The 27169-nt window shown below is 44.4% G+C and overlaps 1 protein-coding gene across 2 annotated transcripts in view; it reads right to left on the bottom strand.

Moving 5' to 3' along the window:
• The window catches only part of MPPED2 (metallophosphoesterase domain containing 2), a 109256-nt gene extending 82334 nt beyond the window's left edge, over positions 1-26922 (bottom strand). The window contains exons 1-2 of one of the 2 annotated variants that reach the window (XM_040609513.1): positions 26582-26922; positions 21545-21788 (exon numbers count right to left, since the gene is read on the bottom strand). In XM_040609513.1, the coding sequence (XP_040465447.1) occupies positions 21545-21672 (128 nt within the window). In that variant the 5' untranslated portion in view covers positions 21673-21788; positions 26582-26922. Of the gene's footprint in view, positions 1-21544; positions 21789-25433; positions 25485-26581 lie in introns of those variants that run through there. The other variant, XM_040609514.1, reaches the window with a different exon arrangement.
• Between the last annotated feature and the right edge of the window lie 247 nt (positions 26923-27169).

The raw sequence follows: 27169 nt of genomic DNA, 5'->3' as shown, positions 1-27169 counted from the left end.
ACCATCACTACAATTTGTCTACGGCATTTATTTGACACATATCATGTTTAGACAGTATTATGAGAAGCACTGCTGCATATACAATCAGGAGGTTTTATCAATAATGTAGTTAATAGGCAGAGGGTTTGTGGGCAACCACAGTGTTACAGGTTATCTAAAGAACATTTTTGTTTTGCCTATACTTCTATCATAAAAATTATTGACTTAAAAGTCCTCAATGGGAGTACCTGGGACATTCATATTTACCAGAATTATTACTGACTTCTGCAGTTAGCAATTATTCTTACAGTATTAAACCATTTATTTCCAGAGATGTAACCCCAAAAATCAAATAAATCCAAAACCAAATTATAGTCAAGATGGAAATCTACCTCAGGAATACTTTTAGAAAACTCAATTTAAAAATGCATTTACTTTCGCTTCTACACCAGTAACAAAGGCAGGGGAAAAGAAGGAAGCACAACAGAATCATTTTTATTTCAGTATTATCTACAGGTCAATTCCAAGGCCAAATAAGCTGAAACCTCTCAATATGCAGCTTCTATATGTGAACAGTAGGAAGGTATTGTCCTGTATGCCCCAGAGGTTGTTACCAATTGTACAGATCTACTTAGAAATCTCTTAATATGCAACAGAACACAAGACCCTGAAAGCTTAGAAAACTAGCTGCTTCCCAAATCCATATGTTGCCCACTATCAAAAGTTTGGTTCACGTGGGATGCAGAAGCGCACTGCAGAAAGTAATTTCTATGCCAAATACAAAAAAGCAAATACTTTGTGGTTTGAAAATTAGAGAAAGAATATCACCATGAAAAGCTTCAGGAAGGAGGAAAACAAGCTGCACCGCATAACATTTTACGACACAAAATGAGATGTGGGCAATGTAATTTCACTTACGTGATGCAGTTACAAGCCATGCAAATGCAATCTCAGTGATTACACTTGAAAACAAAAGAGGGAATTTCATTACTTCAACCAATGCATTAGACATGTAAAAATTACGAAACATCCTATCAGCTGCAGAACAAATAGAAACCGTAATTTCGCATTTAGATGGGAATAAGCAAGGTGGGTGAAACTCATCCTATCACGGTGGGTGTTGGTAAGGCATTAACTGAATAATGCAACATCTAAGCTTACACAGCCAGCGGTACGTAAGGTCTCACGCACAGAGCTGAATTCCACCAAACTTGTCATTAATAAGCTAAAGAAAAGAGAAATCATACCTCCAATCCTCCAAACCAGGAGTTCAGGGGGAAAAAAAAAAAAAAAGCCCAAACACCAACAAAACCAACAAAAAAAAATGACCAACAAATGCACACATCTTTATGCAAAAGAATCATTGCTTTTATTTATCCTCTGGTTTCTTGAAGCTTGAGAATACCAGGAGGTTACTCTGAAGTAAGACAGGCTGTGTGAATTAAAAGTACCATAGCTTTTCCTATATCTTTTCCTATATGACTCCCCAGAGAGTCTATTTATTAGGCACAGTCCTATTTTCTGATTTAGCTTAAGCACTTTTCCTAGAGAATATGAGTGTCCACACCAAGAGGAATTTCAGAGTACCAGCTGCACAACAGCTTTTTCTGTAGGAACTACCTTGAATCAGTTTCCTTATATGAATACATGCTTACTCTTGGTTTTCATCTTTATTCTCCTCTTAGTGGTTAAAAGAAGAAACTCAAACGTTTTTCATATGTATTCAGATAATAAAAACATAAGGAAAGCTTCAGCTACTTGAAAATTCACAGTAAAACTGACAAAATCAAAATACATAAATATATGGAATGTCAGGATGCACTTATTGTCAGCTATACTAACTTGGTGGGTAGCTGCCTCTTTCTCTAAACAATCAAAACCATTTTTGCTTCGACTAAGAATAGGTGTAACATTGCACCCACCTAGCCACCCGCAGCAGTTTTTTCCCAGTACGCAAATGAAATGCCAGTTCTTTTCCCTGTCATTATGGAGCAGGAAAAGATACCTTCCAGGGACAGACTATGACAAAATTCCACAACAGCTTTACAAGGCTATGGAGAATTGCAAATTAAAAACCAACCAACCAAACAAACAACAAAAAAAAAAACCCACCCACCAAACACCAAAAAAACACACACACACAAAAACCAAACCAAAACCCAAAAAAACCCGCAGTTTCTACGAGTTTTCAGCACAAAATCATTTACTAAAAATTCTGTAAAAGATATTAACTAAAACTTCCCAGCATCTTTGACAGCTTTGTGACTATTAGAGTATTTTCTGAGTAATGAAATGGGCTAACTCAGTAAGTTGCTTAAGGAGCAAAAAAAACCAACAAACCCACAACTGTTAAAACCTGGGAACAGCTGTCTTAACCATTTCTTCCTTTACATCTGGATCCATTTGTTTTTTAGTTTTCTTTACATTTCTGCATTCTGGCGTTGCCACTAAAATTTCCAGTCGGACAGCACAAAGGGCTTGTGCTCCTGCTTACTGAAGTCAGTCAAGTCAAAGTTCACAGTGACCATAAGGGCACAGGAATGTGAGCTGAGTTAAACTATTTTGTTCACCTCAATACTTTAACAGTCATCTACATTAAGCAAAATTAGCAGTTAAGATTCTTAGTTCCTTGACTAAAGTGACTAATTTCCTGCAACCTTTCTCCTCCTTCCTCCCTCCCAACTTTCTGGCAATCAACAACAGACTTACAGACTGTTTCATAACGAATACTGCCCTTAAGGGCAGAACTGGCAAGATCCTTCAGTCTGTTCCAGAAATCCCTTCTGCAATTCATTATTCCATCTAGTTCTACTGTACTGGTTTACTTTGGCCTATAAAATCTTGAGCTCCTTCATCTTCTGCAGACTGTGAAGACTTGAGACTAACCATAACCCTAAAGGGCAACACTGTCTAAGAGTTAAGCGGCTCTGGTCAACCTGCCGTCTGGAAAATCAGCTGCTCTGAACTTTCCCTCAGGAATAGCTTTGCAGGCTGCTGTAGATGGGAACGTGCTCTGAAACAACTAGTTCTGCCTAAGAAACCATCCCTAGCACTTTTTTTTTTTTCCATTGGTATTACCTATAGTAACAAGCATCACATCTACTTCTCTCCTTGTCAAAAGGCAGTAGATATTTTTAAATAATGATCATCTTTAACTAATAAAGAGAGTAGCATGCAGTTCGAAGGAGCTACACTCATCTCGCCCACACAAATGACATTTTCTTGTCTGAAACATCACGATCTCCCCAAAGACTGTTTCTCACCGAAGTAACACCTTGCTTACCACGACTTGGTACCTCTGAACCCTTTTACAGTGTGTCACCAAGACAGCAGCAAATACAACTTGATGTAACAAACACAGGTGTTTATTTTTTTGTAAAGCAGCTAATTAGAGTGGCTGGCAATCCCCTCCAAGTAGGTCAACGACATTCACTGTGTCACAACACCCTGCCTGACAAGTCACTCTCCCTCTGGGCACTCCTCCCCCCAAAAATACGATCCTGTAAGTCACTCTGCCCTTGACCTTTGCTAAATAACCGTGCCCAGAGAACAGCGTGAGTCACAGACTTGCCATTGAACCATTTCCCAGTACGAGGCGACCTGCCAGGTGTACACGCCGCCAGCCCCAAGGCGTCAGTAAGCAGGGGTATGCCCAGTGACGCTCAACTCCGACGTCCAAGCCAACTCTCTGAAGGGAATCTAACCTCGCAGGAATTTAACAAGGTCTCTGGCTCCTGGCACGCGCCACTCGCTTTCCAGCTCCCAGCCTGATGGCAAAAATGCAATTCCAGTCCGAGCGTGATGGGAACATGGTTATATGTGAAGGGACAACTGCAGTATGGAGCGAAGGGAATTCAGCCCTGGGACATCAAGGATGGCTTGCCACCGGTTTAACAAGATGTCAGAGCTGCATGCTGAGGATAATACAATAAACAGCCACTTCGATATTTTGAAGTGAGTGCAGGGAAGTGCTGTTGACTCCATAAACTGTGCTGTGATTTTTCACACCACTAAGCAAAACAGAGGAAAGTGTCAACCGTGAAGACCTGTTGTATCCTGGATCTTCCGCTGATGGCTCCAAGCCTGTGATTCTCTCTTTCATGAGTCTCCCATCAAGCTCTGACTCATGGGAGGTAGCAACTTGTATCAAGAAGCCTACCAAGACAATTGCCTTTACCATCCATCCCATTCACAGATCTGGTAAAGGCCACCAACTACTTGAAGGCTAAGGGTGAAAAACACACAGGCACAGACTTGGCCCTCCTTATCAAAGCATGAGAAGCAAGTCACGAACACTTTCATGGGTACTTGTCAGGAAAAAGGGAAAAAAAGTCTGCTGCAAGCCTACAGACAGCTGGCTGGTCGCATCCTCCCAGCCACTGCCGTTTCCAGGCACGTGTTCAGGCAAACCTCTTCCCAGTCCCATGCACAGTGCAGCTGCACCAACAACTGCCTTGAGCCAGCACTACAAGGCGAGGCCTCGGGCTCACAGCCTCGTGGGGAGCACTCACAGGACAGCCATGCAGACCAAGACCTAGCTGCTCTCCTGTGCCCACCTTGCCACTTCTGGCGGCCAGAGTGCTGCCTCGGACTAGCCCTGGAAGCTGCACGGCCCCTCCACGAGCCCACTCAGCTCACTGGGAGGGCAGGTGAGCACAGGCACAAGTCAAGCAGCAGAAGCACCGGGGCAGGGCAGGAGTGAGTGAAGGCAGCGGGCTGCCCCATTCAGCAGAAGCTAGGTGTTGGACCAACATATCAATTTTCCTAAAAGTTAAGGGTTTGGGGTTTTTTTCCTCCTAGTAAGACAAAAATAAGAACCTCCTTGGTCTAATAAGAGTTTCTCTATTTCCAGACACAGTTTGATCTTGCATTGTGTGTTCGACTTTACAAAAGGAGTCGAGTCATGTAGGAGACAGTACTAGGCTTGGATGGGAAGCAGACCTCCTAAACAGACAAATTAAAAGCAAACAAACAAAATTAATGAAGAAAGAAAAAAAGCGCGAAGCAATTAGCTTTAACATATTGAGATAACTAGAGCCCTGATGGGAGTTTCTTTATATTGCTAAGGGGCTGTATTTCTCTACTTCCTTCACACCTTTCTTGCCCAGCACCTAGGTCCTAACCACCCATCCTTTTTTGTTATTCTATTTTTTCATATCTTCCTTGAACAAAACCGTATCCTTACATGGTCTCATGCATTTATTTGAACTTTAAAAGCAGCAAGTGACCATACATACTCTACACAAAAAAACAGTTATGCTCTGCTCAGTTTTACAGACTTTGCTTTTTTCTCTTCTGTTTTCCTACAACCACTTCATTTTTTCCTGAGGGACTCACTGACATGAATGCCACATTAACTGCCAGCTCTACGAGGAGAACATTTCAATCACCCATTACAACGAAGAAGCAGACCTCTAAAGTCCAACGGCCAGATGCTGTTTCGTGCCCTTCCAGTAACCCTGCAGCGCAGCTATCACTGTCACTTCTTATCGCCGTTTCAAACATCGTCTGCTATGGTGAGACAAAGAGCCAGACCTGAACAACGGTGTTAAATGAAGACTTCCTCCCAACGCTGTCCTGAACTTCCAACGCAACCCATCGCTCCTGAGCGAGATAACAAACCCCGTCCGGCTTTTACAGGCTTTAACATCAAAGTCAAGAGAACGTCAAAAGGAAGCCAACTTCCAGAGAATGGCAAAGCTATTAATGCATGTCAACGTTCTCTCTGGGCAACAGGTAAGCACCAATTATATGTACATACGTACACACGTGTAGGAACAAATATGCAGCATGTGAGTCTCTCGATTCCTTCATTTTTTAATGATAGGGAAAAAAAAGTTCAGTCAAATCCTCCTCTGTTACACCTGGTGAGCTGAAAAAAAATTTAAAGGAGGCTTTTTGGCTCACCAGATTATTAAAAGGCAGCTGAAGCGGCTGGGAGTTTTCCAGAGTAAAGAACTGAACGGTTTTTAATTTCATTAAAATTCAGACAACTCTGCACTAGCAAGTGACATCACTTAGAGAAAATTGGGTTTGAAATGTTTTTATAACAGTAAAAGACCTGATATATAAGAAAAAAAACCTAAACCCAAGTAGAGGCAAGATTTTTGCTTCCATCGTTTTCCTCCAGCTGGCTGCTTGCTGTCAACAATATAAGCTTTTTTAGCAGCATAATCTGTGCCCTCATTAGGTGGATCTGTTAACGTGATTAACATTAGACCTAGACCGGCAAACTGGCAGATTTGGCCCCTGTGGCAGCTAGCTGCCCTTCCTTCCCAGGGAGCCACAGGTCGGAGCTCTGAACAAGGACTAAGGGTTCTGAGCCAGAGGAGGACATCCTGCCCAAGGCTCCATGTGACACAGACCACTCCTCATCCATCCCATCCACACAGCCTTAAGCAGGACCATGCTGACTGCCCACAGCTCCCTGGAGGCCCCGGTACCAGGGAAGGTCCCAGCACCCTGCAGTTCAGAAGGGGATACTTATGGATCCCTGCACTGACCAGCGCCTGGCAGCATCACTCGTGGCCACAGCAGGACGGCTGGCAGCTCAGCACTCCCCAGCTCTTTAAAGCACTACTCTGGCCCTGTAGAAAGTCAGGTTCCCACTGATCTCCACAGGTGTACTCAGGCCCTTCAGGATGTAGAAATGATCTCAGATTATTATCGTAGCTTTGAACGATGGGAAATTCTTTACGTCTTCTTTGGAAATGGCACCAAAGTCTCACGCGGGTTCATTGAACTTTGCAAATCACCTACACAGTGAACTCTACACCATCCCACACCACAAGACACGTAATTTCACAGCTGTGCCTTGTGAAGTACTTCTGCAAATGAACTGTAGAGCCAGCCATACATTAAACACAAGGCCGTGACTAGTCCGTGTGGGTGTACAGTTTGATAATTCTTGCCTTTCAGCAGCAGTGCCAGCCTCTGCCGCTCCCAGCCCCGTCTTGCTGTGGCTGGCTCCTGCTTCTGCGGTCTCCCCTGTTGTGCCAGTGCAACCGTCTGCAGGGACAGATGGTGAACAGGACTGGAGAACTGAACTGGCTACATAGAGTTTCTCTCCCTCTCACTCCAGGGGATTACTCTGAATTTCCAATTACATTACACATACAACACAGACACATGTGGCAGAACAGAACAGCGGTGCAAAAGAGTGAACAGCAAAACTGCTATTCAAGTTGGCAGTACTACCACCCCCAAAAAAAACCAAAAACCTCGGGGCAAAAAAGCCCTCATAAAACCATAGCTTGACACATTCACTGTCATTATGAATTTAACAAGCAGTGGCTTGACACAGCTCTCAAAGCACAGTGGATGTCACAAGGGATGATAGTTTGAGTAGCTCAAAGCAGCCCCAGTTTGCAGGTCTTTGTGAAACCACAGTGCAAACCAGCCTGCTGACCCATTCGGGAGTTTAACATCACATCTGAAGGCAGCGGTGAGCCTTGACTGGGTCTGCAAGTGAATGCTTTCCTAGTTTGGCTTCACCAGTGATTAAGCTATATAAAAAAGGCAGAAATACCACCAGGGAAAAAAATTAAAAATATGTATTTTACCCTTTTTAGCAATATAGCTTCGTTTACGAAAACGTTCCACAGAATCTTACTGTTTCTGCAAGGATAATGAAGTTACTGAAGTTCTACCCTCTTCTCATTTTCACAAACATTTAAGTCAAGTGCTGCACAGCAGCATCACAGAAAGCTCCTTGGGGATTCACCCCAAGAGAGCCAGGAGCAGACACCTTCTTACCCAGTGCAGGAAGCAGAAGAATGAGAAAGCAATAGGGAAAGAAAAGGGAGCTCTCTATAAGCTGTTCCTCTGTAAAAACATAAGCACTGTAGAACCTTAAAAGTCCTTTTCAGACTGTGTCACTGCTAACAGCTAATGGAACAGGAAATTTTAAGTCAAATAGTATATTAGCCAAAATACCAACAATAAATGGCGAAGTCACCAGGCTTAGCATAAAAATAAAACACGCTAATGAAACATAGTGCAGTTTGTTCATAGCATGTGCAGTCTAGAATCATGCATAATGTAACAGTGCAACTGCTAACAGCAGGCTCACAGAAGATAATTTACACTTGTTTTTATGGACATGAGGAACTGATCTTTGAAGTTGTCCCTAATGAGATTCTGCTTGGCCCTAACAGCATCCTGAGAGAATGTGCTGGTTTTCTCCCCTGCATCCGGTGCATATTTATAATGCAGAATCCAGACCTATTTAAATTGCACATGTGGACCGGTGTCCCCCCACGCCATCACAAAGTCAGATTCTCACAGTGGGGGAAATACCTACTAAAACGTCTCTATTTACCTTCAAGTCTTTTTTATAATTACCCACACCACCTTCCCTAATTACCAAAAGATACATGGGGGTTAATAAATAAGGTTTCTTTTTTCTTTGCACAGTTGAACCCCTAACTTGATTAGGCTGCCAGGTCACTGGCAGCTGTAACACACATTACAGAAGACATGTTCAAAATACAGTCAAAAGGCTCCTCAGAGGACACAGCAGTGTAGCTGTGCAATGGATCACAAGACTTTATTTCAAAAACACAGGCAGCAGCATCAGTAAGACAAAGAGAAAACATTTTTTGCTGTGCCCTATGTAGTCATTGCTTTAATACCATACCCACCTGTTTTTAAAAGTCCTTTCACTTGCAAGATCTGCAAGAACCATTGACCAACATCACTAAAATCTCAAACTGCAACTAATGGAGCAGCCACGACGCCTCCCTCCACTACGAGTTGCTGGGGTATGGCTACCACGAAGTGGCAATGGGTGAACACATCATGTCCACGGAGAAGACCTCAACTCCGACACGCTCAAAGAACAGGGGCAGTCACATCTGTAGTCACACGTACAGTAGCACAACCCTTCTACAGCACTGGACCAAAAATGACTGCCAAAGTTAGGTAAACATTTAACAACGTTTGTGGAAATGCTGCCTAATGTAACTTTGGGGTGTGAATACTCAGAGCACTGCTGCTAACAAGTGCCACTGCCCACTCTGAGCCAGGCTGTTGACCCATGTCTGGCAACAAATTAAATAAGGACAACCCAAGTTTTACTCTCTCTTCCATGCTTCTCCCAGATACAGTCATCCATATACTACCATGGCTCTTTACTATCACTGTTTCAAATCAAAGTATGCAAGTAAACTAAAGCTGATTATCGTTTAGACTAATATGCTGAAGTGCAAACTAAGGCATATTGGGAAACTTTTTCATGCTCAGTTCAACTATTCCTTCAGCAGGCCAACACCCTTTGGGGGGTGCTAAAATGAGAACGCTGGGGATGGCCACTCCAGCAGCCACCCATGTAGCTGATACATAATATACTTAATTTATACCATCAGCGAATCAACATTTTAACTCTTGGTTCTCTGCCTTTTTCTGCTTGGAAAATAGAGAGGAAAAAAATAATCCATAAATTCTTTGCGCATACTCGTCAGCACTATTCATGCCCTACAAATGCACGGTATATTGTTTAAAATCAGATGACATGGGATAGATAGCAGGATCACTGATTTCTCATTTAGAGCTCATTGTCTAATCTGACCCTAAACAAACAGAAATCCTACCCCTGACAGCTGTTTGGTGCCTTTAAAAAAAAAAAACAAAAAGAAAAAAAGAAAGAAAGAAAGAAAGAAAGAAAAACACACACACACACACAGAAAAAAAAAATCAACAACCAAACATACAGAGGATTGTGCTTTATTTCCTAGAAAGACATTCATGGAACAAAGACCACCACAGCAACTGGTGTTTCTTTCTCTAAAGAAACTCTAGTTTGAGTGGAGGCAGGGACTAATCTACCCTCCTGGCTCCACATCACCCCACAGGTAAAAGATGACAGTCATTTGTGGGGAACTTAGGAGGGAAGCTCCAACAGTCACTGCAATAGCTCTGTGTGCGTATGTGGAGAAAGGGAATTCGTTCCCACTGCACCGTCTGACACTGCTCACAAGCACACTTAAGCCCAACAGAAGCAAAACTGTAAAGGATACATTAAAAAAAAAACAAAACCAAAAAAAGGTGTGCCTTTAAAGCTGCTAGGTTCTGGGCACAGCACTGAAAGGTTCAAATGACCTTGCCTCGGTGTGTTAACGTACAACCTCTTGGTCAGCATTGCCAGATTCCCTCGTGAACAACTACAAGGCCCAGGTCTCAAAGCTCAAAATCTGAAAAAGCTTTTGTTAGGAAAATAATAAAACACATACAGACCTGAAAGACAGACTCAGATACTAATGCTGCAGCAATGATGTTCCACGTATTACTGCTACACTTCATGCTAGAGCAAGATTGCCTTTAAACACATATGCAGACAGTAAAATCATAAGAAATGAAATTGAGCTGCAAGTGTGAGGTGTACTAAGAACTATACTTTAGGCCAACACCTTATCTTGGGTTACTTCTGGGTATCTGAGATCATTTATCCATTTCTCATCTTCCATTTATTCTGTATTAGTCATCTCCAGTGCATTCCTCTTGCATTTTATTGGACAAGCGTCTAGACCCTAAAAAAATTGTATTGCCTCTTCATAAATAGATATCCAGAAAATTGCCACTTCTTGTACCAAATCTTCTACAGACCCTCATTTAACTTCAACTAATTAATAAAAAGAATTACCAAGTTCCTGACTTGATGTCTTTCAGCTTACACCTTTTAACTCTGCACTGAATAAAATGAATCATAAAAGGTCTTTCTCATTCTGTAGAATGATGTCTTAAAAACCTTCTAAGAGAAATACTGACTGAAAATAGTCACTCTTGCATATCACAATATTAAATGATAGTATGAACAGACTATCAAGGAATCCAGGTGATCCAAAGTTAATTTTTCAACTTACAATTGGTATTTCTCTTGACAACCTAGACTGAATGTAAGGATTCTTTTCAGGAAACTGTGCTCTGTATTAATGATATCTAAAATAAATGAACCTGAAAACAAAATAAAATCCCCCTAAACACAGACCATTTAAACTCCTTGAAACCAAAACCAGGGATTTCTTTTCTCCTCTGGCTCAGAGAAAATGAAGGCTCTACACTACCTGTATATGTTTTTAAAACAACCTGTTTTCCTGAAGGCACAGAATGTATGGTAACACATAACTAACAACAAATGATGAAAACTTGGAGAGTTAAAGGTCTTAATTTTGTTGCCAAGATGATGCATCAGGTTCTGAGAGGAACAGTATGTGTGATCCTTCCATTAACACAGTGGCATTCTCACAAAGCAGCCATGCAAAGTAGCCGAGCAGAACACCGCCAAAGGTCACAGTGCAAAAAAGAAAAAAAGAAAAAAATATCACATACCACCCCCAGAAGATTACCATCATCATTTTAATTCTCAGAGGGTGTCTGAAACACGTATCCAGTATACGAGTATATGAAACAGTATCTGATCTGTGCAGCCGCATTATACTGACATATCTAGCAGAAAAACTGCCTTATCAACTTTGTGCAAAAAATTAAAAATACCCTGCAAAGGATTAAGAAGTTGCAATACGAGTCATAACTCCCCCTCAGTAACCCAAAGAGAATGTCCTAAGGGGAAACTTTCAAGGCACAGAATAATAAAGATAGCAGAAAAAAATGTGTTCTTGTAAACATGCCTTCCCTTCAAAGCTGCAAGCATCACCGTTTAACAAACAAAAGATGATGAAAAATCAAACTAAAGTCAAGAGGTTTATAATCAAAATCAAAACATTAAAAAAAAAACAAACTTCCAAGTAATTTCAAAGATTACACCTGAGTTCTATATATATACTTGAATGTATTATTATGTATGTATTCAGTTTTAATCTATTCACTGCTTTTCACCAGGAGGAAAAGTGAATGCCTGGCTGACTTGAAATTTACAAAATAAACAAACCATAAAGATGAAATTTCCCTCCTCTTTAATATCTGTTAATTATCATAATCTTACATGAACATTGTTCACAACCAGAGAAAAAAAGTCCCTGAAAGAATCATAGCTTAAAATTGAGTAAGCCACTCAATCTGGCATCTCTAAGTGACTGGTCCCGTCCCACTGGAAGCAGTAACACTGTCACTAATCACTGCATTTAACAACTACAGGGACAAGGCTCCTATTTACTAAATATGCTGGACCACATGAAATTTTAATTCTGAACAGTTATCTTCCCCAAAACTACTATTTCACCATTCACAGGGAAGAAAATAACCCTTCGGTAATTCTCACTGTTGGCTAAAAGTGAATGTGCTTTAAGAAACAAAGCAGCCTGGAGTAATTAAAAAGTAATGACTTTTTCCTTTGTGCTCCCTATATAAAAGGAGCATGAAGAAGATATACTGGACTAGCACCTTTTCCTTCCCATAAACTGATACAATAGCAAAACATTTAGGAGTAATGCGCTGACCCTGATGCTCCCAGTCACTACACTCAATTCCTTATACCAGCGAAATTGTAAACGTGGTAAATAGCAAGTTTCCTGGCTTACAAATGAATCAGATAAAAGTCCCTCTATCATACTCCTTTCTCCTTCCCTCCCCCATCCTCTCTCCATCTGCTGCCCTCCTGGGAAGGGAGTGCTACACTTAACGGCTGTGTGCTTTTAAGTCTAATGTGCTGGATATAAGTTAATGCCCAGTACTGTAAGCAGGGACTCTAGTGCGTGGCAGCCTCCAGTACTGTTTTTTCCTTGTCAACATCCAGCGGAATCTCTGTAGCCCTAGTGTCAAGCAGCAGGCAAGGAGGAGAGGGTCTGGGAATACGAAATCCGCAGCCTGTGACGAGAACAAATCTTGCAAGGCGCCACACAGCACAATCATTCAAATCTATTGGTAAAAACAGGAGAGAGTTGGGATTTTCCTATTTGTCTCTCCTCCCCTCCTCGTAATAATTTAAATTTAGAAAACACACCCACTGTAAAACAGAGCATATAAAAATGGGGCAAGCATTTCGCTGTCAGTGGATAGTAAGCAGGTGAATCTGTCGACAGCATTTTGATCTATAAGACAACAATAAGAAATAAGATGGGCTCGACCCATCAGTTAGGAAGAGGATGACTCTATCTGGGGATTACAGGTTGACTTGCTCTCTAAACATCCTCTGCCCCCATGCCGAAAGCTTCAGTGGCAGCTCACCACATCAGTGCTCACCCACCAGCATCCCGTTTCAGCCAACCTTCACGCAGCACATCCTGCAGGACACATACAGCTGATGTGCCAGGAGAAAGCTCCAGGTTTACGGAGGTTAAGAGCAAGCTTTATGATCAGCTCTTCAGGAGATAAATAAAATGACTGCAGCTCCCGGTACCTGAAGTTTATTGGCCCACATCAAAGCCAAAAGTAAGCGAGCAAGACCTGAATTTCCAAACCCCATCAAACAACGAGCTCTTTATATCTTCTGAAACACCTTCTATGAAATATGTGCAGGTGTACACAGAGACACACTTATCTCCTTCCTCTATTTTGCCCTGCTTTGCATGTACCCATCACACAAGACTAAAAAGCCGCTCTCAGACCTTCTGCGAGCAGAAATGATCATGATGAAGTCCACAAAGCTACAACTGCACGTGCCAAGTATGATTCAAACCACTGGAAACAAGAAGCCATTGCTTCTAAGACCAAAACTCACAACTTGCTGGAAAATCTTCTTCTAGGCACTCGGAAAGACCTGGCGTGAATTAAGAGGGGAATGATTTTACCTCGCAAGACTGAGCGGACTTCTGAGCAGACTTCCCACCCAACACAGGCTCTCCGCTCCATGGGGGCATGTATCGCTCAAGTAAGGCAGGTAACCCTCGTGCAAACTTCACTGTATCCTCACAGAAGTAACTTTACAAGCTCACTGTCCATAGGGGCATGTTTTAAAGAAATCTCCCTACCTCACTGTACTTTTTCTATGCCTCAGCACATTTATTTTCTCAAGTTACACCTTTTACAGAATTCAAAACCAAAAGCCTTCCAAGTGTTCTTCTGGGAAGGAGACAGGCATTCTGGCTCTCCGTTTCTGAATTTTTCTGTAGATACTTATGCTAGGCAACTGACTTGAAAATGAAGCCACTTCTGGTAGCTCAAGATCAGAAATGTAAACTCCAGAAGCTACCCTGCAACATTCAGTACAAAAATCAATCAATGTTCATCACAACGCCACCTGCTCACTTCTGAAACACCCCTGCATCAAACATAAGCAAGCTACATATAGTAATTTAACTACAACATAAACACCTAAACCCACATTGTTTACAGGGCCTTCCTTTTGTTTATTTGTCCAACAAGATACACAAAGAAAGATTTGCAAAACAAAAGCAGATGTGTGGTAGGCAGGTGCAGCACTTTCCTTGGGCTTGGAATAGCTATGTGTCACAGGGAGGAGCTCTTATCACCGCTGCCAGGGAAGACCAGCCTCATTCTGCCACTAGGAGAAAATCACAAGCCAAACACTTACGATGGGATCTGCGGTGTGGAGCCTGCAAGTTTTGTAAAGTATTACCCCCCTGTTTGGAAATCTGCGCTCTAGAAGTTGTGCCCAAGATAGATTGCGCTCTCACCCTTCAAGCATTAAACAAAAGCAAGAAGCTGCTGCTTCCACAACAGTCCTACTTCCCTGATATTTTACGAAAATAAATGAAAAGCTTCCAGTGACAGTACAACATCCTGATTGTAACGTATATGCTTTTCATTTTTTTTTCCTAACTACTTCATAGCAAAAACTGCCTTGGTGAGCAGTCTCCCTACAGCACAAGGGGCAGTGGTAGGGGCCGCTGCTGCATAAAGGATTCCTGGTCAGATCGCATCACGCACTTCCCGTAAGATAAGAACACACTGTATATTGTACATAGACGTGAAACCATAAGTAAACTGTCACTCAATATGACTGACCGCTAAATGAATTGCATAGGTAATGCTATAAACGTAGAATCCGATCATGTAATGAAAATTTCTATTTATAGTGCTCAGCTACTGAAATAGGGTCTTATAATTAAAATGCTCATTACCTGAAGGCTTCTTTTCAGGTTTAACACCGCATAAAAGAACATGAACATACATGCGCATAAAACACAAACAATTTTCCTTCCTTCTCCCTCTCAGGCTTTACCAACAGGGGCCAGGCTGACTCTACAAGGTGTTGTAACAGCAGAATTTCATCGATGAAGAAGTAAGGTGAAGACATGTCCATCCCCTCCAGTCCTTGCCTGTTGTCAGATCCCCACCCTCCCACCTGTGCTGGCCACCCCGTAACCCACTACTGGTGAGGCTACACCAAGAAAGAGATCACTGAAAGTAGCTCACTGGGGAAACCACCCACCCACCCACCCACACCACCCAACAGACGTGTTTAACCATTTCAGTGGTACCTACAGCAGCCCCACAAAGGGCTCTGCCAGCATCACTGGGGAGGTGGCAGAGCATGCGGCACCGGGGCTGAGCAAGCTGCTGGGGAGCAGCAGGCTCAGCACTGAGTATCAAAGAACATCCCCCCTTCCAGCCCTGCGAGTAACCTACAATCCCAGCTTTTTACGTCTAGGAGGAGTGGTACTCGCACAAGGCTGATGCCTCGCACTGAGGCGCTGGCGGATTTCTGGCAGACTGCTCCCACTAGCACCAGAGGTAAAGGGGGTTATCACCAACTTAAACCAGACCTGGCTTCCATCTTAGGACAGGACAATATGCAAAAATAGGAACCAACAGAGCAATGGTGACAAAAAATGAATTTAAACCTATCCTACATTTGTAATAATACTGGCACTTTTAAGCATCAGCCTTCAGGTATGTCAGAACATTTTTTAAAAGGTAGGTTGGTACTATTCCTTTTCACAATGACAAAAAGAGAGGTCAGAAACAATCAGTTTTTCAAGAGAGCTTAACATATTATGACTACACTGCATAAACACAATACAAAGAGCCCAAATTTGAGTTTTAATTACAAAACTGCAATCCCTCAGCTTTATATGAAGTCTGTATGAACACCTCACTTTCAGCATGCTCCACTCCCAACACCTCAAAAGCCTTTAAGTGTATCCTCATGAAAATGTTTTTATTCTCATTGTACATGTAAATTTACATGTAAATTTAAGTTTAGAACTTGCATTATGCTTTGATTTTTGCAAAATAAGTAACCTGAAATAACGTAGTATCCTTAAGATCAGTACAGATCTTGACTCACACAGACATACACCCATGCACATGCTCCAGTAAGTCAGTTTTCTTAATGACCATTAAAATTAGCATCTTTGCAACTTGGTTTCTGTTGTTCTATGGCAAGAGCATCAGAAAATGCAATGAGTTAACAGCCCTCTTCTTGAGTGGAGACTATTTATTTTGGGAGAGCTGTAAGGATTCTCTCAGCTGCTTTGGGGCAGCTGCTGAAGGGCTCCTGCTCTTGCCCTAAGACAGGTTTCTTTTACTTAATGCATCAGGTTGTAAACTCCTGCCTTTCAGTAGCCACCCATGCCACTGAGGGACCAGCAAGGAAGAGAGATAAAAACTGCACCAACATAAGCTGTGAGCCATGACGCCAATAAAAATCCCTGTGTCCAAAAGTTAGGCTCAAGTTTTAGACATGTTCATTCCACGTACCTGTGTTTTCACAATTACAGCTTAATTGTACCTTGACTGTATCAAAGAGTACTGGGTTTTTTTAGTTATTTAGAAAAAGCAGCAGTGAAAAGGTGCTTAGGTGGTCATGAGCTATGTATGCTTTTGTAGGAAGTGTTATTAATGGACAGAGCAACAATTTCCACCAAAACTGATCCTCTATTGTACCAGCACCAACTGAAGCAGTCTGCCTAGTCACACACGGGACAGCTAACTGAAGGCTGAACCTCTGTATTCTCTCAACCAGTATCACCACAGGTACGAACTCCACTGTTCTGTAAACGTCAAATAAGTCGATATTCTATTAATGCCAACTCTTTCCCCCTAAATATCCCACACCTTACAGGAAAAAAAAGTTGATAATATTACAAATGAAATGCATGACTTCCCACCAATCTCAGTGGCAGTTTATAAAGCTCATTAAATGCAGAACGGTTTCCCCAAGAAAAGAAAGAAATAGGCAAGATTCTGTTTTTCAAGGTTAGTAGTCTTTTAAGTTCTCCAGGTTGTAACAATTTAAGGCTTTATCACAGTTGAAAGTTTTTTCTTCTGTGATTATACAGCTATATTTTTATATTACTATTATTATTATATATACACATTTACACACACTTATACATTTAAATACTTTATTCAACTATATATATATTTCTACTAATATAACATTCTGTTTATACTCGTTGTTTTAGAATAAGAATATTCACATGGGGAATTAATCCAGTACAGAAAAGGCAGTAAAATTATATAGTTACAGATTGTTCAATGTATCTCCAGGTATGAATAACCTCATTTAGAAGACTCTTGCTCTGCTACAGAAGCCTCTATCTTTCTTACTCTCCTACTACTGAATTAAAGCCACGCCACTGTTTTAACGTGTATCCCAGTAGCCTAAAAACAAGCCACCAAGTCATTCTGGTGAGACCAGAGAAAAGCTAATGAACTCCTTGAGAAGGCTCAGCCTGCAATAGCCAGGGCTACAGCTATTTTATGTCCATAAAACACTCCCCCTCACCAGCTGGGCATGCTCAAACAGGCATTTTACACGACAGATACGCAAAGTTTATTTCATTCTCCCCTTTTTTCTCCCTGAAAGGAAATGGGGTGTTGTACCCAAACAGGAAGATTTTCTCCTCTAGCTAAAACCTCAGTAAATAATCTTCCATTCGGGTTTGTCTCATTTTCTTCTCTGCTCATTTCCACTGGTCTAAGGAAAAAAAGGGGTGAGACGGGAAGGTTCCACAAAACAGCCTTAGTAATTCCTGCTACTTAAAATGGTTTAAAGACCCACTGTGGTGGCTGCTGGAAAGCTGCAGAGTTAAAAAAAAAAAAAAAAAGAGAGAACACCCTAAGCAAATGACACATGTACCTGATGAATTCAATTACCTTCCAAGTTTAGTCATCATTACTTTTTTTTCCTACTGTTTGCTTACAACAGCAGAAATTCCCTCTATCGTCGCTGCTCTGAGGCTGCGGTTTGACAGGGTGAAGCCTCCTGCAGCTGCCAGCACAACACACCTGCCCGGTGTGCCAGCTCCTCCCGCGCCTGCCACCCCATCCCCAGGGCTGCATTCTGCCACTGCTCGTGGGCATCGCTGGCACCACTGACCGTAGCCTCATACCAAACATCTCAAAGGTCTAAACCGGCCTGAAAGCTTTTTCTTCCCCCCCATCCGCCCCTTTTTTTTTTAAAAAAAAAAAAATAACAACACCTTGTAATATCTGGCAGCACTCACTACACCAAACAGGCAAGCAACATTTGCCTCTTGCAGCCACAATTCTTAACAAAAAAAATGGGAAAGTATCAATACTTTCAGAACAATAATAATCAAAGGGAGGCATATTATAATTGTTATTGTTTTGCAACTGCCCTTTAAAGCAAGGAACTATGGTGATGCAGTTAATTAAAACTAAATGGAAGTAAACACGACTTGAACAAAGCATTCAGATGCAAACACTGTATAACATCTTCAGAAAATTAAGTGAAACCTGTGGGTGGGAGCGCTGCTTCAGGATGACAAAATATTTAACCTGATATCCCTTTATCCAAACTAATCGTACAGTAAAAATTGTCTTCAGAACACTTGTTCAAACATTAATTAGTTGAGAAATAAAATACGAAGACTGGACAGACTGATTCAAAAGCCATACTATACCAGAGCTTAAGTAACTGACAAAACTGCTGTCACAGCCAGCCCAAGCAAAGCCAGCGTTAATACACTGTTATTTACCTGATACTATGCTTAAACGGATCCACTAAGAAGCGCTGGTGTAAAAATACATAGACGATAAAAGAGAACTGTATCCCTGCTGATCAAACTACATGACACTCGTGTGAAAGGCAGTAAATAAAAGCCAGAGAAAAAGCACAGGACACATGACCCACAGAACAGGCAGAGTAACAGCAGGAGTACCTTCACTGCCCGATTTACGCTGATGTTCCACAGCCTCTCCATTCACTCCAAGGTGAGGGTTGGGGCCAAAAGATACGAGAACCAGAAAACTGCTCCGTGTACACCAAGAATCCATTTCTCACCTTTGCACATGGAGATACATATCCATAAAGAAATTACTTATTAAAAAATATTACTTCCTTCAGGAAGGAACATTGTCCTTAAGCTACACTCAAGCTACAGATTTATGGTTAGCAGCAGGGCCCTGTAACAATACATTGCCCTGCTATTCACATACATGTCATAACACTCAGTTACCGTGTTGCTTTATTCATTTCCCATCATCCAATGATTTTTTCAAAAATTTTTTTTTTCACTACAGAAGAACAAAACCTCCTCAAACTCCCCCCTTGGAAAAACCAAGCTGCATGCATTACTTCAAGACCGCAAAAAAAGAAAAGCAGACTGTAAAATGAAGTCAAATCAAACAATACTGGCAGCTGCCGCAATGTGGCACTAGCAAAGATACAACAGGGTAAAAAGATCATGGTTTCTTTGTTAATACTGCTTTCACCGATTCTCTGTTCGGGTTTCTCGCTTGATGACATCCTCTTTCAGAAATATGCACAACGCCTCCATTACAAAACATTGGGAAGACAAATAAGGATGCCTTCTGAAGCTACCACACAGTCTAGCCTCTCCTCCCCATAAATACCGTTCTTACCATCACACAAACCCACACTCACAGCTGCCCTTTCCTTGCTTTCCTCTTCCCACAACTCTAGAGACCTGCTGCTAGGATCCTGGCATTTTTAACTCAACAGGTTTTCTAAATCCCATCATTTGCAACGGAGACCTAAAACTGAACTCACCTCCTGAACCACAACGCTGTTGTCTTTGCTCCCATTGTGAACCCAAGACTAATCCCTGTCCGATTTTTCTAAATTTTGATCTCCCTTCTAGTATGCCACACCCTTCCTTGAAACCAATTTACTGATTTTAAGAAAGCTGCAGTAGTTCAGTTAAAAATCTTTTAAAATACCATCACTATGTTCTACTTTACAGCTTCAGTATTTATTTCAATTACACAACTTCTCCAAACAAGTAAAATCTCTTTTAAGACATCTGTCAAGTCAGTATCGTTTAAGAGAGATGCAAATTATTAGAGTAGTAGCTGTATAAATTGTTTGCAAGCTTTTGAAACAAAGCACGAGCAATTTTTACAATGCTGAACACCACACTCAGCTGGTCCTCAAACCAGCTCCCACTGACATCAATGTCGATTATAATGCATTCTTCAAAACTGCTTTCTACATTTCTTTTGTTTGTTCTGAATTCATTCTCTACATAGAATTTGTACATAAGGTCAGTCAGAAGTGCAGTCTGGAGCACAAAACACGCAGCACAAATTTGCTGACAAAAGACCTGAAAAGTGCATCAAGAAATGGAACTGTTTCTAAAAGAAGAATTACATCACCGTTGTAGTAATAAATCAAATGTAATTAAGGAAAACTTTTTCCACCTTGAAAAGTTACAGGCAGGACAGACAACTCTTCAGCATCCCTCCTAAAGTTGCCTTTAGGAAGGTTGTAACCACAGGAAATCCTATTAGAAGGTGCTGAACTCCTACATTGTGACTCTTCCGGCAGGCTTCTACATAACAAAAATGCAATGAAGCCCCATACAACTTTCCCCTCCTTATTATGCAAAATCCTTATCAAATTCAATAGTGTGGCATCGTTCAAAACCCTGCCTAACAATGGCAGCAGGAGGTCGAGAGATGTCGTCTTTGTTTTAGTTTCACGTGCTTTTCAGTCTATTAATGTGAGAAGGAAAAAAAAGAACCTTCAGAGAAATAACCGATAAAGATCAAACCTAACTAAACAATGGGAAGGAAATTCAGTTAAAACTGGTACTTAGCTCTGATGCAGACCATTGTGCCTGGGGACCCTGCAGAGGAATGGTCCTGCGGGTCATACAATACCCAGGAATAACAAGGTGAGGTAGGAAGCCTTCAGCTCCCCACTTCCCATGCTTTTTGTTGGTTTAAGCCCGGGCCAGGGTCGTGGGTTTTGTATTTTGTATTTCTGGGAAGGCACCACCGGGCAGCCCCCCCCCGCCCCCGAGCCCTTTGTGCAGCAGGTTGCGAGTGGAATGCAGCATGCGGCACACGTTCCACTCGCAACCAGGAGGACAAAGGATTCAGTGATCAGGGGGGACAATTAGTCCCAATTAGCCCTATTTCACAGCTGAGTGTAAAGGCTGGGGGAAGGGAGCTTAAATTTTAAAGCCATGGGTCCCTCAGGCGAGTCAAAGTGAGATCTGCAGAGTGAGGAGTGGCAGAAAAATGCACCCAGTTAGTCCCCTCTGGGGCAAGGTGCTTGGAGTCCCTGGCAGCAGAGTTATCTCCAGGAGATGATGGAGCAGTGGCTTCTCAAACACACCACGTTAAAAAAGTGAATAACCTTTTTACCTATTTAGCTAAGGTGACTAGTCAATTTTTCCAGTTTTCAACCCAGTCGGGCAGCAGCAGCTCCCGGTGCAAGGGCGCAGGCAGGCACACAGCAGGCACACAGGCAGGCAGTGTCAGGGATACTCACATATGCACATGCGGAGGCTGGAACCTGCTCTGATTGATGTTGTAGTGCGTAAACGCCTGCGTTGGGTTGGAGCTGTACTCATCCACCGTTATGGTAACTTTGCCTTGTGAAGGAATTCCATGAGCCATCCTTCCTCCTTATGGACATGAGCAGCTCACAGCTTCCCAAGGCCAGGAGCGGGGTAGGGCATCGTGTCCCAGGTGGCTCCCAGCTCCCAGCAGCTCCTCATCAACTCCGCCGACCTCTGCCATGAGAGAAAGACAGCACATGCTGCTATAAATTCAAAAGAGATGTAAATATACACGGACATATTGCTTCATCCTCCCCTGCTTTCCATTCAAAGATCTATTTTTGATGTACCCATCACCCAACTCTCTAAGCTTTACTATTCACTCTTTTTTAAAATTTCCTCATCATTTAACTCCATCACCATTAAATACATCCAAAGGATAAATGCTGAAAGTAAGGAAGGCTTTATCTTTAAGGGTGTGAGGAAAACTGTGTTGAAAGTTCCCATTAAATATTCCACATTCACTATTCTTTATTTTAAATAACATCTTGTGCTAATTACCACCATGAAAATTAACAAGGGAACCCCATTTCCTGATGGACAAATGGCTTTCTACAAATACCCACACTTGTTTCTAAGGCCCTGTTTTAGCTTTACAAAATAAGTTACATCTGAGAGACTTAAGAGAAACTGATGCAAACCAGAGAATTTCACCAATTGCATAGCAAAAGGTAGACCCACATACCTCTGAATCAAAGTCTTTATCTGTCCTGAGAAAGGCTAGTGTCTAGACAACAGTAATAGAACACTCATGTTCTAGTGCACTAGCAATGAAATTGGTTTGGATTCATCACCTGACAGTAATGATATATCTGACGTTTAAGTGCGATGTTATGCATAAATATTTCTGCATAAGATGAAAGAAATATGCTCTTCCCTCTCTATGCATCCCTATCTTTTGCTTCTTCAAAGTGCTCTTAGACATATTTTTTTGCATTAAGACTGGAAGCGTCCTATAATACCAGTGTAAGCCCAAATAGCCAGAAACTTCCCAAACCCCATCCCTGTTGAGTTCCCTGCACAGAATCTGTGCTTCAATTTCTTCAATCAATAAACTGGGGATACCTCAGCTGCCTTCCTTTCAGAGGGACTGTGAAAATTCATCAGCTGATGTTTGAAGAATACCTTAAAGATGAGCAACTCTCTAAAAGCCCTGTCCATGAGGCAGACCCTCAGCTGGCACACACCACCCTAGCTGCAAGGACTTCCATGAAATCATGACACTTCCCATCAGTTGATTTCCCGCCCCGCCCCCACTTACTTGCCACATACAATAGTGGATTTTTCATATCTGGTGTGTAATTTACAAAAATAAATCAGTGCTTGCTGGGCAGACAAAGAGATAGGAAAGACAAGAGCATGACTTGAGAGCCTTGAGCATCAAGCTAAGCAGTATTTTTCTAGTGTGATCATCCTGGACTTCTCTTAGCTCCCAGATCGAAATGTGTTTGCCATGTGTAACGTTAAACATTTGGAATCTTTGATTTGTATTCAAAATATATTTTTAATACAAAGACTAATTTCCAGTTTGGCATGAAGCATGATAAAAATGCCCCGCAAATGGCAGATGGCCTGCTATAGGCCATTTATTTTACTATTTTACAACCTCAGGCCTATGTACGCTTCCATATGTTAGCTGGGTTAAGACATTCTGCAACCTTCATTCCAGTAATTGGGTTCTATCCTTCATCATCTTTAGTACTGGAGGGAAAAAAAAAGATAAAAACGAAAAGGGGAAAAAATGAAACTAAACCATAAAGTTCCCATTTAAAAACTGAGTCACTAGTGAGATAGTACACATCCTTAACTAAGGTTATGGTCCAGTCTTTGCACTAACCCCCTCTCATAATAAGCACAAGTTTCAGGAGTGAAAATCAGCAAGGTGAGCTTTACTAAACCAAACCTTTGCTGTGTTAGAAGTGATGTGTAAGATGCGTGCAACAACTGCTCAGGAATCATAATGTAGCGGTTACCATACCAAGTCTGCAGCTGTTTCCTTAATTTCCCTTACAATTATATTTTAGTGTTATTTTGCATAACAGTAAAACACAACACCTGCTTCAAATTGCAGTCCTGTTCCAAGTACTGTAATTCTTTTGAGATAGAAACTACCAAGAGTGTGCAACACAGAGCAACATAATTGCCCTGCACTGAAAAGTAAATACAAATGAAAACATCTTCCTGTTAGAGAAATGACTGTCATTAACAAAAATGCTAGCCATCAAAGCTCCCAGGAAAAAAAAAAAAAAAAAAACAACTAAGTTTTTCTTTTACACAGCAAGAACTTCAGCGTCTGCATAAATTAAGTAGTAGCATAAAAATTACATGTCTAATGTTATTTTTTCCCCAATTAAAAGCTACAATATAAAACAACACGGTAAACCAACAACAAAAATATGCTTGGGCTTTCAGAAAAGCTAAATCACACTATTTTCAGTAATCTAGAATCAGAAAGGTCAGAACATTAAATTTCACTCATGGAAGAAAAATCCAATTTGTTCATGAGAGTGAATTATACATAAAGATAATAAGCATTTTTTACAAGGTTTATAACAATCCATGTTTCAGAAAGAAATTACAACTAACTGGCATAAAACAAATTATAAGAGGATACTTGAATAGCTGTATTAAATACTTTAAAGTTGACTTTCAGTAAGATTGCAAGTATATAAGATGCAATTGCTTCCCATCGTTCCAATCTTTAATCTTAAAAATAAATCTCTATATTTAAATTAAGACAAAGCCGAACAAAGTATCCTTTTAAAATGAAATTCAACAACAAATGCCGGATTGGAGAGAGAGGAAAGGAAAAAAAAAAAGTAAAATCTGAAGCTGGCTTCTGTGTCAATTCTCTAATTTCCATTTAATGCTCCACAGAGTACTACAGCTCACCTACCAGAAGTAATTATTACCTAAGAACTAATTATTACCTTCTTTACTGTGAACTTCTCTGAAGAAAATATCAAAAAGGAGCTGAACGCTTCAAAACTTTAAGAACAAATTTATTTTAGGCCCAAGATGAAAAAAAACCAAAAATAAAAAGGCTACTTTGAATCACCGCCGTCCTTCCTCCACCTGCAACCACTCTTTGAAGATTACAGACAGGAGGCGAGTACAAAAGACTAAAAGTTGCATTATTTTTCACATCTGTCAAGTAAAACAACGTGCGGCAACTTCCCCACCGGTTTTAAGTCTAAACAGCGAAATGAGGACTTTCTTTAGCAGGCTGCGACCCCCCCAGCCATAGCTGCTACCCTGGGCGAACAGCCCTGCCCCAGCGCGGAGGCGCGCCGGGATGCGGGGGGATGCAGGGATGCGCGGGTATGCGCGGATGCGTTATTGTACGCGTCGGCCCAGGTCTCCAGGTACAAACCGGCACTTTTTCAGAAAAGGGCTGGCACGGACTTAGGCGCAGCTACATTTTAAAGCCGCATGGTACCGCCGGGTCAAAAAAACTATCGCCCAGGATGCGCAGAGAAGTCACCGGTGCCGTCTCCCGGCGCGCCGCCCGCCCCGCAGGCACGCCGAGAGCCTTTCCCCCATAAAATATTTACGCCTTCCTCATCTGAATTTCAAAAATGTGCCTGCCGGCGGCTCTGGCGCTAGAAAAGCCGCTTTTGAAAGGCGGCCGGCCGAAAGGGTTAACCCCGTGTCAGCACCTCCCGCGGATACAGCCGCTATCCCGGCACCGTGCGGCACCAGCCCCCGCAACCCCCCGGAGCGCGGGCACCCACCGCCCCCCGCCCGATCAAGGCACCGGCGGGGGGGGGGCGGGGGGGGTGCGGACCACGGCCCCCCCACGCCGCCGCCCCGCGGTACCTGGGCTCCCGGCCGCTCCCCGCCGTCGCCGGCTCCCGGGCCGCCCCGGCCGCGGCCCCGCGGGGCCCCGGGCTCGTCGCTCCCCCCCCCCTCCCCCCAACACCCCGTGATTGATGGCTCTGGGTGGCCAATGGCTCCGGCGCGGCCCCGTCCCGGCGTGTGCCGCAGCCCCCGCCCCGCGCCCCCTGCCTGGCCCCCCCGGGCCGCTCGCCGCGGCGGGGGCAGCTCTGCGCCGCGGTGCGGTACGTGCCATGGCGCACAAAGTTCCCCTCGCACGCAGAGCCCCGGCCGCCGCCGAGCCGAAGCGGGGTCTGGGGGCGGGGGGGGGTGTTCGGGGGAGGGATGCAATAAACTCCGCGGGGGAGCGCGGCGGGGGCTGGGGGGTGCCCGCTGCTTTCGATCCCGGCGGTGCCAACCGCGCCGCCCCCCGCACCTCGCCCCCGCCCTCGGGAGGTTTCCAAGTGCGTGAGGCCTCCGGGATCGCGGCTCCACCGCGGGTTCTCCCGCCGGCTGAAGGCAGAGGGGGAAACTCCGCCGGGGAGCGGCAAAGCAAACCCGCCCTACCCGCCGTACTTTTGCGGCGTGTGCGTGTCCCCCGAGCCCCCGGCAGCCCCGTCCCCCCCCGCCAGCCGCTCGGCGCTGCCGCCCGTCCGCTGGCCCCAGCCAGCACAATGCTCGCCGGCCTACGCTCCCGGCCCCGCCGCGCCGCCCCAAGCCCCGACCCCCAGCCCGGGGCCGGCGCGCCGCCTCCCGGCCCCAGGCCGCTGCCAGCGCCGCAGCCCGTCCCCCCCCCCGCCCCGGCCGAGCGGCGCGGCGGCGGCGGAGGGCAGCGGGGCACGGCCTGGGGGAGCAGGGCAGGGCGGCCGGGCTCCGCGCCGCCGGAACAGCCGCCCGGGCTGCGGGGAAGCGCCGCCGCACCGACCCGACCCGACCCAGCGGGCTCGGGGCGGTCACGCCGGGCAGGCGGGCAGCGCCGGCGGCCGGTTCTATCCGTATTATTGTTCGCAGCAGGCTGGCCCCGCCGCGCCGGAGCGTTGCCCGCCCCCCCGCTCGCCCATGACACGGCACCTCTAACCCGCCGCTTTGTGCGCCGCTGCCCCCGCCGCCCCCCCGCCCCCGCACGCAGGCACCGGCCCGGGGCCGCTCACCTTCCCTCCGCCGGCTGCCGCGGCGGGCGGCTCGGGGATGCCTTCAGCGCGGGCAGCGGGGCCGCTCCATGGGGCTGCGGGGGCGCGGCCGGGGCAGAACCTGCGCCCGACCCCGCGGCGGTGCCCGGCGGCGGCCTGGCTCCGGCTCCGGGTGCGGGTGCGGGGCGGCGGCGGGGGCGGGCGCGGTGCAGTGAGCGGGGCTGCCACTGGGGTCAGGGAGCAGGCACCAGGAAACACGGCGGCCACGGAGCGCTGCTCGCACACGCAGACACGCACACACACACACGCACACACACACACACACACAGAGGCACAGCTCCTCCCGCTGCCTCGCACTTCACCCCCCCGGGCAGGGAGGGAGGGAGGAATCGCTGCTGCATTTCCCAAGTGCGGCACAGCCTCCCCCCACCGAGCCGGCGGGAGAGGCCGGCGGGAGCAGCGGCTCTGCCGGGGGCCGGGGGCCGCGGGGGGGGGCCGGCTGCCACAGTCCCGGGGCGCGGGGGGGGGCTGTGTGGGAGCCCGCCGGGACTCCCCCCCGCCGGGCATCGCACCCCTCGCACACCGCCGGCCCGGCACCGCGCGGCGCTG

Source organism: Falco naumanni, chromosome 10 (genome assembly GCF_017639655.2).
Source record: "Falco naumanni isolate bFalNau1 chromosome 10, bFalNau1.pat, whole genome shotgun sequence".
Lineage (NCBI taxonomy): Eukaryota > Metazoa > Chordata > Aves > Falconiformes > Falconidae > Falco > Falco naumanni.
Note: the sequence above shows the minus strand (reverse complement) of the source record. Positions and strands in the feature narration are given on the sequence as shown.